The sequence below is a fragment of the Typopeltis vanoorti genome, chromosome 9 (genome assembly GCF_054136105.1).
Source record: "Typopeltis vanoorti isolate ZY-2024b chromosome 9, IOZ_Tvanoo_1.0, whole genome shotgun sequence".
Classification (NCBI taxonomy): domain Eukaryota; kingdom Metazoa; phylum Arthropoda; class Arachnida; order Uropygi; family Thelyphonidae; genus Typopeltis; species Typopeltis vanoorti.
The window spans coordinates 51,377,162-51,390,613 of NC_143557.1; the positions used below are offsets into that span (position 1 = coordinate 51,377,162).

General features: G+C 36.9%; 1 protein-coding gene across 1 annotated transcript in view; it reads left to right on the forward strand.

The window, feature by feature from the left end:
* The window catches only part of LOC150103039 (putative pyridoxal-dependent decarboxylase domain-containing protein 2), a 468,473-nt gene that overhangs the window by 93,085 nt on the left and 361,936 nt on the right, over window positions 1-13,452 (forward strand). The window contains exon 5 of the mRNA XM_090397610.1: window positions 5,818-5,970. Within this exon, the coding sequence (XP_090253736.1) occupies window positions 5,818-5,970 (153 nt within the window). The remainder of the gene's footprint in view (window positions 1-5,817; window positions 5,971-13,452) is intronic.

Genomic DNA, 13,452 nt, shown 5'->3' on the forward strand with positions numbered 1-13,452 from the left:
AAGATCTAATTTTGCTTTTTAGTAAATTCTACATGCCCTTTCCTTTGTGATGATTTCCTTGAATTGTAGGAATTTCAGAATGATTGAAAAGGACTTACAGTGATTTAAAAAGACAAGCCTGCTGATGAATAATCCAATGCTTCTGGTGGTTTTCTGATAAGCTTTTGTAAGTTGGAATGTATCCTGATGAGGATAAATCGAATCAGTGACACAAAATGGAACTTAACCTATCTCTTTAGAAAAAACTCACTTCGGAAAATCATTTAGCAGTATCTTTAGACCCCATGTCATGGAACACCATTAAAGAGATAAGCACATGACAGGCTTCAAGAATTCAGGAAATCAATAAATCTAAGCTAATTAGGAAATTTAATTCACTCAGATTAACACAGGAACGATTCGCTCCTAATAAGCATCATGAAGGCCTTAAAAAAATTAGTAATAAACAAATCATCTTACACCCTTAGTCTGGAAGAAGAGCATATTCTCTCAGAAGGTCTTAATTTTGTTCCTTCGCCAAAATCCATTCCTAGAGAATTGTTTCTTACTAAGATAGAAAAAGCTAGCTCACTGCTTCCTACAGCAGACACAAATTTACTTCATATGGAGGCAATATTTGCAATTAACAATGCAAAACCACCAGTCGACAACATTTATCCTCGTGAAAGACTAGCTATCAAAAAACTTAAAAGAATAGAGATATTATCCTCTTAGCAGACAAGGGCAATGCAACGGTCGTACTAAATAAAACAGTTTATTGCGAAAAAATCCTGATCACTAGAATCAGATACCTACTCTGAACTAGACTGAGACCCAATGAGAGAAGGAGAGAGAGAGAGAGAGAGAGAGAGAGAGATACATAATCAAACAATCTCCTTAAGATGACAACGGAACTTCCAAGAAACGCACGTCTTTGTCTTCGGTCCTTACATCCACTTACTCCAAGATTATACAGCCTTCCAAAGGTGCATAAAATAAATTGTCCGCTCAGGCCAATAGTTGATAGTATTGATTCACCGACATAAATTATCAAAATATCTGGCATCCTCCTTAAAATCCTTGCTCTCCCGGAAACTAGGAAGAAGTCTGTTATTATAATGGCACAGTGTTTTTATGGTTTTTTTAATTTGCTGTAAGTGTTACCACACCTGAAGAAGTAGGTTTGAAGAAACATGTTGTGTGTTCCATTAAATTAACTTATCTATTTTCTCGGTTTTAGTCAGTCAAAAAAAGATGAACATGTCTAATCACCGAGTCAGTGTAACTAATGATCATATATATCCTCCTCACTCATCTTTACAAACATAATACACTGGTCTTGTAACCTTTGTTGCCTCAGTCTTAAATCCAAAATAATAAAACAGACCTACTTATCCCTCTGTATGCAAACTTTGTATAATGTTACGTGAGGATGATATACCCTGATTAATTGCTTACTAACCTCTCTACTGGCCGTGGTGGATGAAATAATGAGACCAAATTGCACTTCTTATCCATGTTATTCAATAGGAGTTACAGAATTTTATGTCCATCGATTAATATTTATGAATATTTAACTCCTCAACCATCATGGCCAGTTGGGGTGTTAAATTTTAAAAATTTTTTTTTATTTTATTAAACTTTGTACTGGTTATGGGCAGTACTACCCTTACATCACAACCAGACATCTCGTCCAGACTTGATATAAGCCTAACCCTTTACAAGCGTTTTACCCTATGCCTGTTCTAGTTATCATTGTAGTAATTCTCTGGTGGCAATGCCATGCTACCAGTGTGCTCTGTAGGGCCTTCAAGGAAAGAACTTTTATATCCTTCTGCGTAAGCCCAAGTTGTTTTAAGTCCTTATAGCTATCTGTGCTCCATACAGCATGTAAAGAGATGGTGGCGCTAGTAAACTTTGGAGTTGCCCCCATGCTCCTCCCGTATCTTACTGACTAGTGGGGGCCCTGTTCCCACCACCTGGGCATCAACTACCCATACATCACCATCTCTTTTAATCACTAAGTCTGGCTTACACAAACCCACAGAGGTCCTATAATGTGGTTCCACCACTGTCTGCCAACCTTTGTTCTTAAAGCGGTTGTTCAGAATGGAGACCACAGCGTCATGCCTCCGCACGCAGACCCCATGGGTGTGGAAGCAACACTGAGCTATACGAGACAGTGTCCCACTGTAGTGGTAGCCAGCCCTACAGTTTGAGTTGTCACTACTCCATCGAGCTGTGCAGGCTAGAGTGGGTAGGGCATTGATCCTCGTCCTGATAAGGTCAATATACTCGAACCCAGGGAGGAGTCTGGTGCATCTCTTACCCAATCATGCTGGGGAGGCACCAGATATGACTTTTAAAGGTGCACCATCTACAGAAGAGCGCAGCAGAGATGCCCATCTCTTGTGTTCTGGAGGTGCTGACTCAATTAAGGTACCTTGATAATGGGACCAGCCTTTAGAAAGCCTCTCTGCAGATAGGGGAAGAAAGTTCTAATTTTGTGATTCTGGACAGCCGCAAGCATGGGATCACCCATTTAAGTGATGGAACCCCAAGCCCGCTGACCTTCACCCTTGCGTGGAAATATGCAGTAGGGGTGTCTGGTGGCAGTCGGAGCCATGATCTCACAGCTGAATGGATAGCCCTATCCATTCGGGACAGTACCGAGATATATGTCCTACCAAACACCAACTTGTGGTAAAAGCGAGGTAGGAGATAGTGGGAAAGGAGAAACAGTTTTTGCTGGGGCTTGAGAGGAGCTTTCCTCAAAGAAGCGATCCCAGCTTCTAGGATAGAAGGGACAGAAGACCTTTCCTTTGGGGTGAACATGATATACCGAGGTATCTCCACTCTTCCAGGATGGTCAAAGCATGCAACGGCCTCCCGTGCAAGGAAAAATATATAGTCTCGACCTTAGCTTCTTGTCACGACCAAAGGGGACAAAAGCTAAAGAGCAGGACTTCTCTGCATTAATAGAAAGGCCTTGAATAGAGAAAAAGTCAACTGCCTGGTCAAGGAGTTCCTGCAAGCCTACTTTAGTAGAGGCTATGAGAATAAGATCATCCACAAAGGCCATAGTATTAAAGGAAGAAGCGCCCAGAGATTAGCCTATATGGCTAGGAAGAGAGTGAAGAAACTCATCTATGACGCAGTTAAAGAAAAGGGGAGATAGAGGATCACCCTGGCAAACACCCTGCACTGCAGGAATAGAAGTCGCATAGGATCCTGTAGTGATAGTTATGGAGCTCCCCAAGTATAGCTCCATAACATAGAAAAGATTGATATTTATGAATATTCAACTCCCCAACCATCATGGCCGGTTGGGGTGTTAAATATTCTATATTCTCTGCAGTGGTCATCAGTCTACCATTTTCATCATTTGAAATCATCTTCATATAATTATTCTTTTTTTTACTGTTCAGATATCAAAATAATTTTCTGGAATTTTTCTTCGCAGATTAGTTAATCGCTATTCATACTGCACTTTAGCTTTCTTTAGAGGTCACTTTTCTAGACTGTTTTTTTTTTAAACTCAGGTAATTGATTATCTTTCACTAATGTTTTTATAATGTTGCCTTATAGATTACATGCTTAATTTCTTCTCCATTCAGCTAGTAATTCTACACCTGCTTTATTTAACCTTTGAACACTTTAAAATTGTATTTGCTGTTGTTATAGTTCTTGACTAGTATTCATCATTCCATATTATTGCCTGATGCTATTTGCTTTCTGTATGGCTGGCTACCAGGAAGTCGCTTAGTTTACTGGAAGCAGATTTCAAAACTCATTCACAATGGCATCAATGATTCTCATTTCACGAGTACTCCTGTTACATACTGCCCAAGTTAGTTGTCCCTCAGAAAACTTGAATTTCCTGGGTACCGCTCTTCTAAATGCCATAAATAATAATAATTATTATTATCACAAGATCCCATGGAGTCAAAGACTGATCTAGGAGGTTGTTTTGTGCTCCTCAAACACACTCAAATTCTCTGCAGACACCACAGTCTCAGGCAAGGCATTCCAATCATTCACAACTCTGCATGCAAAAAACCTGCTTCTCACTCCCCTGCTCACACCTTCCTTATACAGCTTCCAGGGATGTCCTCTGGTTCTCCCCTGATCTCCCACCATTTGCTGTAAAACCTCTCCAACATTGATCCTATAACAACCGCTTACTAACTTGTAGGTCTCTATCATATCGTCCCTCTTCCTCTTATCCACTAGACGCTGTAAATTGCATCTTCTCAACCTTTCCTCATATTCGACATTCCAGAGATCAGAAAACTACTTTAGTAAGTCATCTCTGGACCCTTTCCAACATCTCTTCATCCTCTTGAAAACCAGGTGACCAAATCTGTGCGCCGAAGGCCATGTGTGGCTTAATCAAAGCCTTATACAATGGAACAAGAATCTCCTTATTTCTACAAGTCGGTGTCCTACGCATCATTCCCAGAATGTTTTGTGTTGTCTTCACAATTTTGGCAATGTGTCCCCTAAATTTCAGATCCTTATCCACTATCACTCTGTCTATGATCATATGTCTATAATGATTTTCTTGTTTGCATTAACTAACTCATCTTCCATCTTCATCTCTTACAACACTGCATCAAAATCCTTGCCATTATCTCTTCCCTCTTGCGATCTCTCCATTGTAATTAAGTACAATCAGTACTCTGGCCTCTCCTGTTCTCACAAAAAACATCATACCCTTCTATCTTGCTTCCTTCCAGGGTATCAGTGTCATCCAACCTTGTTTCATCTGTAACAGCAATTATTGGATAACTGAACTCTACATCAAAGCAAGAATTTCATCTCCCTTATTTCTGATACTCCTAGTATTTGTAAACACCTCATTTTTGGATTTACAACTAATACCAACCATGCCACTTCTTGTGTGGCTTCTCCATACTTGATGTAGATTTTTCTTCTTTATTATCAGCTATTCCATATTTCACTCCAGGCCCAGCTTGCATATCCCCTTCTTATGTTGATCACCCTCATACACACATTGGCTGCTGTTTCTAGTATCCTGCTCTCATTATGCCCTATCTCCCTGTTCAATCTAACCAGGTAGACATGGCATAAGGATTTCCATGTTTCTCTGTCCATTTTATATTCCTCTTCTCTAATTCTCATATCTCATAATGCAATTCTTCTCACAGTATTTCCTGTTCATTCACAAGCTCTTTATTTTCAGCTATCTTACTCTTCTGCTTTCACATATCTTACTTCATGACATCTCTTCTTTGCCTCATTATTATTCATTCTTCTAGCAACAGCCTTTCCACTTGACTCAGATGCATTCAGATGTTCTTACATTAATCCATTGTTCTTACATTGTTCCTTCACATCCATTGAAATTCATCCAACACATTTACACACTCCTTTCTCTTCTCACTGCTCTGTCAGTATACTTTTCACTATCATTTAGCCAGTGTTGTACGAAGGTAACAGGGCTTTTCCTTCTACAATCTTGGATTTTTTTATCCTTCAAAATAAGCAATGGCCTTATAAAAATAGCTGCTTTGGCATAATTCCAAACATTTCAACCCATTCATAATTTTCGTTCACTCAGCTTCTCACTGAGAAGCTATGCCTGGGCATCATGCTGACTACCTTTCTTGACATTTTCATTCATACTCTTCATTATTAATTCTCACAGTGTCACTAGTTCGTTTTATCATATGTGCTGTGGATTCGTTTAAATATAATTTTTTGATACATAAATTAAGTGAATTGATTTGATTATATTTTGCTTACTTGTTACATTTTAAATTAAATATTATTAGTTAATATTGTTAATTAACTGAAATGAGTTTTCTCTGGCAGTGGTCATTTACGGCATTTGGATAAAGTTGGAAAAATAGCCATAGTTTCACATACATTATCAGCATACATATCAACTCTTGAAACCAAACATTTACGAAGGCTAGCTACACAGATTGTAACAGATACTAGTTTGTGGATAAATAGGTTATTCAGGTACGTCCTCTCTTTGAAAGATATTTTTGTTTTTTACAAAATTACTTCGTAGTAATTAAATATTTCTTTTATAAAGCTTTGGAATCAAGTTTGTTTCTCTTGTTATGATAATACTGCAAATCAAAAATGACATTTTATAGTAGTAGTCCTTATAGTTGTGAAAACACAGAGTAAGAATTGAATATATATATATATATATATATATATGTAGAAAGTTTTTTACCCTGGGTGTAATATAAGTTAAAGATACCAAGAAATTTTAAATACATGGTTTTTAATCCTTTTCCCAAGTAAGCAAAACATTATGCATTGTATTATACATGCCTGAAAGGGGGGTGTGCTTTGCATTATGGGATACATACTAAGGCAAGTGATATGAAGTTATTAGCCTCTTTATACAAGTAGCTCAGATGTGAATACATTTACATGCAAAACTTTGTTTGCTTACTTGGGAAAAGGATTAAAACCAAGTATTTAAAATTTCTTGGTATCTTTAATGCGCGCGCACACACACACACACACACACATATATATATATATATATATATATATAAAACTGGGCTTTCTAAGATGCTCAGTTTTAAACTTGGCATCTCATTAATCGCTATTTTAAACAGTGATCATACCTGAAAACATCAGTGCAGTGCAAGCAATCATATCCTTGATGATAGACAAATGCCAGTCAGAAACATTGAAAAGATGCTGGGGAATCCAGTGAACAAGTTGGAGTCATTATCTACCAACATCTGGATATTCAGAAGCTCTCAATGAAGTGGGTCCCTAAATGTTTGAATGCCAATCAAAAGAGAGAACATGTACTGTCATCTCAAGGGATTTTGGTTCATTATGAGAAATGAAGTGCAAATTTTTTAGCTTGTATTGTGACTGTTGAAACATCGCGTCGTCACTATGACCCAGAGACCAAACAAGAGTCAGTCAGAGTGGAGACACAAAGGTTCTCCATGGCCAAAGAAGTTCCGAACCCAAAAGCCAGCAAGGAAGGTTCTTGCCATTGTCTTTTGGCATATGAATGGTGTAATCCTTACCAAGTACTTCAAAAAAGATGAAACTGTTATAGCAATAGTTTATTAACAGCTCTGAAGGAATGGAAGGAGGTACTGAAGGAAAAACACCATGGGAAACTGAGCAGAGGCATGTTGCTTTTGCAGGACAGTGTATCTGCTCACACTGCTCATGAAAATCAACAGACAATACATAACTTGGTCTTTCAATGTCTGCCTCACACACACTATTCGCCAGACCTGGCCTCATCTATTTCCTATTCCCAAATTTAAAGAGACTTTTGAAAGGAAGAAAATTTACCACAGATTTAGTCAAATCTGCAGCTGAGGACTGGTTTGTACAACAAGGGAAAGACTTTTTTTTCTCAGAGGATAGTAAATGATGCAGCAGTGTTGTAACAAGTGTATAACACTTTGTGGGAGTATGTAGAATAATGTGCAAGTTACATGGTTCTACTTCAATTCCTTCATGCTGATTATCTTCTTTATCCGTAGGAATAAAAAAAAGTCACAGAGAGAGGGATTGGGTGGGTGGGGAACAACCGCCATGTTGTTTTTCATCAAGAACTGTTGGACAAACAAGTCCATCTGGGCTGAGGCATTGTCATGGTGCAGCAACCAATCTCTACTACTCCACATTTCTGAATGTTTTCGTTGCTCACTATCATGCAGTCTTCTCAAAACGTTGAGATAAAAATGTTGTGAATGGAATTGTACACAAATTCTTTGTGTACAATTCCATTCACATCAAAAAAACAAATCAACATAGTCTTGATGCTTGATCGAACTCGACGTGCTTTCTTTGGTCTTGATGTATTTGTATGTTTGCATTAGCTTGATGCTTGTTTTGTTTCTGGATCATAACTGTAGCACCAAGACTCATCTCTGGTCATTAAGAACTTTCTTCCTCAAATTGCTGCAAACATTCACACATTTTTTTAAAATTTTTTTTTTATTTTTTATTCTCTGTGTGCAAACAAGGCACAGATTTAGTGTGGACATATTTCATTTGCAAATCTTCTGTTAAAATTTGCTGGCATGAACTCCATATCTTTAGAAACTTGCTCAAAGGTCTTTCGATGATCTTCGTTGATTTCGAATTTACATAATTTATGCTTGTCAAAGTTTGGTCAATTTGAGGTTAGTCTTCAACTGATATGTCCCCATTTTTGAAATTGGAAAACCACTTGTAGACTTGTGTTTTACCTGAAGTGCCATCCTTAAAAGCTTGCAAAGCATAACAATAGTTTCAGTTGCAGTTTTACCAAAGGAAAACAAAATTTCATGCACACACTATGTTCCTTGTGGCCAGCCATCACAAAATAACCAAACTTGCTTGTAAGCATTAACAGAAAAGCAGTCAGAACAATAAACTAGTTCACATAGGATGACATCACTTGCCAGACTGCTGCAGAAAACTGCACACTCATAATGTCTAGCGGCATTATCCATGATTAGAAAATGTGCTCGTGCTAAGTTCAGATTCCAGTTATTTTTGAGTACCCATCTTGTGTATGTATATATTATATAAGTTGTAATTTTCATGAATGGGTCAAGGAAGGTAATTAAAAATGAGAGTATGGTGGATAATCATCAATTTCTTGGTATGTACTTTTAAATGGTATATAGGACATGTGATAGTATATGAATGGTATATATATTAACTTTCTATTGACATATTCCATCCAAATTAGTTTATCTCTCAGGAGTCCATTATTGTCAGATCTTGTATTTTGGCCTTCTAAGACACTTCTGACTACATCAATCTGTGAGGAGCTTGGTCTTGATCTGTTGCTTTTTCATGGCATCAGACACCTGTTTTTCTTACTTTTTTTTCCCCCATTTTGTTTAAGTGAATCATACCAGCTTTGCTCACACATTCGTGAATGCTAATAATGTGAAGTTCCTTCTTATGTCTGTTTTTAATGATAAGTGAGTGAGAAGTTTCATATGAAATATGTCACAAATGAACATATATTTATTGCCATTACTAAATCTCTCACTGCTTAGGCACTTGTAATGCACAGCTGTAATGATATATCATTGAAACTACACATTATCAGCACACATTAGTGTACTGATAATGTGTAGTTTGCTGTATTAAGATATGGCAAGTTTAGTTAATGGATATATGAGGGAGAGAATATAAGAGAGAGGTGTGAGAAAAACAGATACATCTGAAAATAGAAGGGAGAATTGTGAGCATTCCCTTAAAAATAAATACAAGGAAAGAATATTGGCTTTCTTTCTTTTTCTGATGTTGAAAGGAATTATCTTGGATGATTTTATTGACATTTAAAAAGAAAATCATATATTATTTATTGATCTAACAGCCATTGAATAGAAAACATAGAAATGTTCCAAAACCAGATATTTTTTTTGTTAATCACTGAACAGTCACAGCTTAAGAGAATAATCATTAGTGTACTCGCTATCTGTTTAAACAGTGTAAATGTATTTACACATAAGATATGATCAAAGAGAATGCTGTGTGTGTGTGTGTGTGTGTGTGTGTGTGTGTGTGTGTGTGTGTGTGTGTGTGTGTGTGTGTTGAATTGACACTAATTGTTAGTGAAGCCAGACTTGTCATTTTTTTAAGCTGACCTGCAATTCATATTTGGGATGGCTTACATTGAGGTATGGATTTTTATTATTCTCTGAGTGACTATGCATAAGTAAAATTGATGCCAATTTTTTCTCTTTGAAGACCTCTACTACATCAGATTTTTGAAACATTGCAGAGTGTACAAAGGACAATTTTTTAGTTATGGCTATATACAAATTGAAATCTATACAATTTGAAATAAGGAACAGGACTTACCAACTTCCCTCAATAATAGATATTTTTATGTATTTGATTCACAGAATTGAATGTGTTAACTTTTGTCATTAATATTCTTTAAATATTGGATGTTAAACAACATGTTGAATGTAAAAAGTTTATTTTGAGAAGGCAAACTACAAAATATTGAACAGGAAATGGAAGACATGAATATCAACATTCTTGAAATGAGGTTGGATTGACAGGATCTAGAAAGATAAAGAGAGGTACACTTTATTTATTTGGGTGGAAACAAGATTGAAAGTGGAACAGGAATAGTAATCACACTTCAAAATCTTCTATTTACATCATCATGCTCATCTTTTATTCATGTTAGGGAAGTATATACAGAAATTATACATTAAAGATGCCAAGAAATTATAGTCTTGGTTTAATTCTTTATCCAAGTGTGAGCAAAAAACGTTTGTGCATGAAGTATCTTTACTACCAGGCTACTTGCATATAGAGGCTAATGACTTCACATCAATTTCCTTAGTATCCCATAATGCAAACCACATATTCTTTAGAATGTGTATAATGTTATGCATTATGCAAAGGGCCACTACCCAAACTGGTTTCCACCTTTATTGAGGCCTCGTCAGTGGAATCAGACCCAGAAGGGATACCAATATTGAAGTAACGCAGAAGGCATATATTTCCCATATAAAGGTCGAAACTGATTTGGGTAGTGGCCCTTCCCATAATGAGCAGCATTATCACACCCTAAAGGATGTGTGCTGTGCATTATGGGATACTAAGCCCTGTTGTGAAGATACTTCATTTGCAAACTTTGTTTACTTATACTTGGATGAAGCATTAAACAAGAATATAATTTCTTGGCATCTTTAATTTATAGTTTAACCAAGTGATTATACTTTCAACACAGAGATTATAGTAGCAACTCATGGAGATAGTCTATTAAATGTAGGTGAGCCAAGTTGTCCTGTTATGTGCCAACTGGTAAATTTCAGATGGTTCTCGAGTCTCATCTTCAAAAAAACAATTTATTTATTTTATTGCCAAAAACTGTTTTCTTGGGCTTCCCCTGTGTTCATATTTGGTCTATAGAGAGCATGAGCACTGAACATAAGAGTGGATGTCTCTGTGTTCCAAACGCCTGAGCTGACTTTTCTGAATTGTTTTCTGAAAGTTTATTTTTCACTTAGTTAGAGTATAATAAATTTAGTTTAATCCTTTATCCAAGTGTCAGCAAACAAAGTTTGCGCCTGAAAGTATCTTCAGGACTGGGGTAAGGTGGTACAACACCAGGGCACTCCTTGCAAAGGTGGAGCAAGAAACCAACACTCCTGTCTCAGTATCTCCTATAATGCAAAACACATCTCCTTGCAGATATGTCTAATGTTATGCATTAAGGGAAGGGCCAGTACCCAGACTAGTTTCGACCTTTATTGAGGTCTCTTCAGTGGGAGCCAGGTCCAAGCTGAGATACCAGGCAGAAGCATTCGCAGGTTATCTCTACCTATAGGAGTTGCGAAATGGTGTGCCACCCTTTTTTAATAAATTACTCTGGATTTAGAGAAAGATGTTGAAAGTTTATTTTTCACTTGGTTAGAGTATAATAAATTTAGTTTAATCCTTTATCCAAGTGTCAGCAAACAAAGTTTGCGCCCGAAAGTATCTTCAGGACTGGGGTAAGGTGGTACAACACCAGGACAACTCGTTGCAAAGGTGCAGCAAGCTACCAACACTCCTGTCTCAGTATCTCCTATAATGCAAAACACATCTCCTTGCAGATATGTCTAATGTTATGCATTAAGGGAAGGGCCACTACCCAGACTAGTTTTGACCTTTATTGAGGTCTCTTCAGTCAGAGCCAGGCCCAAGCTGAGATACCAGGCAGAAGCATTCGCAGGTTATCTCTACCTATAGGAGTTGCGAAATGGTGTGCCACCCTTTTTTAATAAATTACTCTGGATTTAGAGAAAGATGTTGAAAGTTTATTTTTCACTTGGTTAGAGTATAATAAATTTAGTTTAATCCTTTATTCAAGTGTCAGCAAACAAAGTTTGCACCTGAAAGTATCTTCAGGACTGGGGGTAAGGTGGTACAACACCAGGGCAACTCGTTGTGTTTTGCATTATAGGAGATACTGAGACAGGAGTGTTGGTAGCTTGCTCCACCTTTGCAACGAGTTGCCTGGTGTTGTACCACCTTACCCCAGTCCTGAAGATACTTTCAAGCGCAAACTTTGTTTGCTGACACTTGGATAATGAATTGTTTTCTGTTAGCTCTCTGCTGACTTTCTTCAAGAATTAGGAATGTGTATCATAGTATTGATGGAAGGCATGTCCCAAAGCTGTTGGTAATAACTGCTAACTGAGTAATGATGTTGCATTTCTGGGAACTGTATGTAATTATGATTTGACTAGTGGTTTTGTATAGACAAAAGACAGACAGACAGACATTGAATTACCAGATATTACTTAGACATTTATGGAATTAATTTTCAATTGTCAACATATCAATGTAGGAACCAAGGTATTGAAAATCTTACTACTTCAAAGAAAGTGATCATTTAGCCTAATATTTCGTTTTGTTCTGTTCTTTAGGGCTTATTGCCATTTAGTTTTACTGCTCCTGCCACCCAGTCAGTGCTGCAGTCTGAATGTTAGGATCTGTTAGCACTGCATCATTTGCAAAACAAAGATTTATGTGGATTTTACCAAATCTTCAAGAGTTATTCTGTACCCATTTCTGTGAGTCTGAATACATAGTCAAGGTAATAATAAAAAGATGCAGTACCAAAGAATCCTCCTTGAAGAACTTCATTGTAAATAAGAAAGCTCTGTCACCTCTCTATAGAGAGATGACAGAGCCAACCGTTACTCTTGCATAATGCAGGTTCTGTTATTACTTTTATTTTCAAGGATATGCCATAATAATTGAGAATTTTGAACATCCTTTGTCTATTGATTGAATCAAAAGCTTTTGAGAAGTCCATGATAAGTTGATTCTTAAGCTGACTTAAACATCTTACTTTTCTGGATATTTAGTACAGTAATATAACATACAAACAGAACTTTGGTCTAGCCATGGACAGTCCTCTGTCATCTGCTTAGCAAATCTTTATATGAAAGCATTTGAAAAAAAAAAGTCCTAGAGACCATCATAAACCAAAATTATGGAAAAAATATATTCATGATATATTCATAGTCTGGAACCATGAACTGACTAGCTTCACTTCTGTATTTCATGATTGCTTTACTCATCAACATTCTAACATAAAATTCACCAAGGAGTTAGAATCTAATGGTGGTTCAGTCCCTTTCCTGGATCTTCGACTAAGGAATCTGATAAATTAAAAGTCTCTATATTTCGAATGCCTACACACACACACACACTGACAGATATCTATCTACATGCCTCTTCCCATCATATAGATATCAAAAATTGGATATTATTTTTATATTAGTAGCAAGAGCCCACTGGCTCATTACTGACAAGGTGAACTAGCTGAAGAATTCCAATATTTAAAAAATCCCTTTCTTCAGAATGGCTATGATGACAGCATTATCTCTAAACTACTTAACCCACAGTAGATTAGAGATATTTCTAATGACGAGGAAAACAGAGGCTTTATCACTCTTCCAATATATTAGTTTGATTTCCATAAAACTT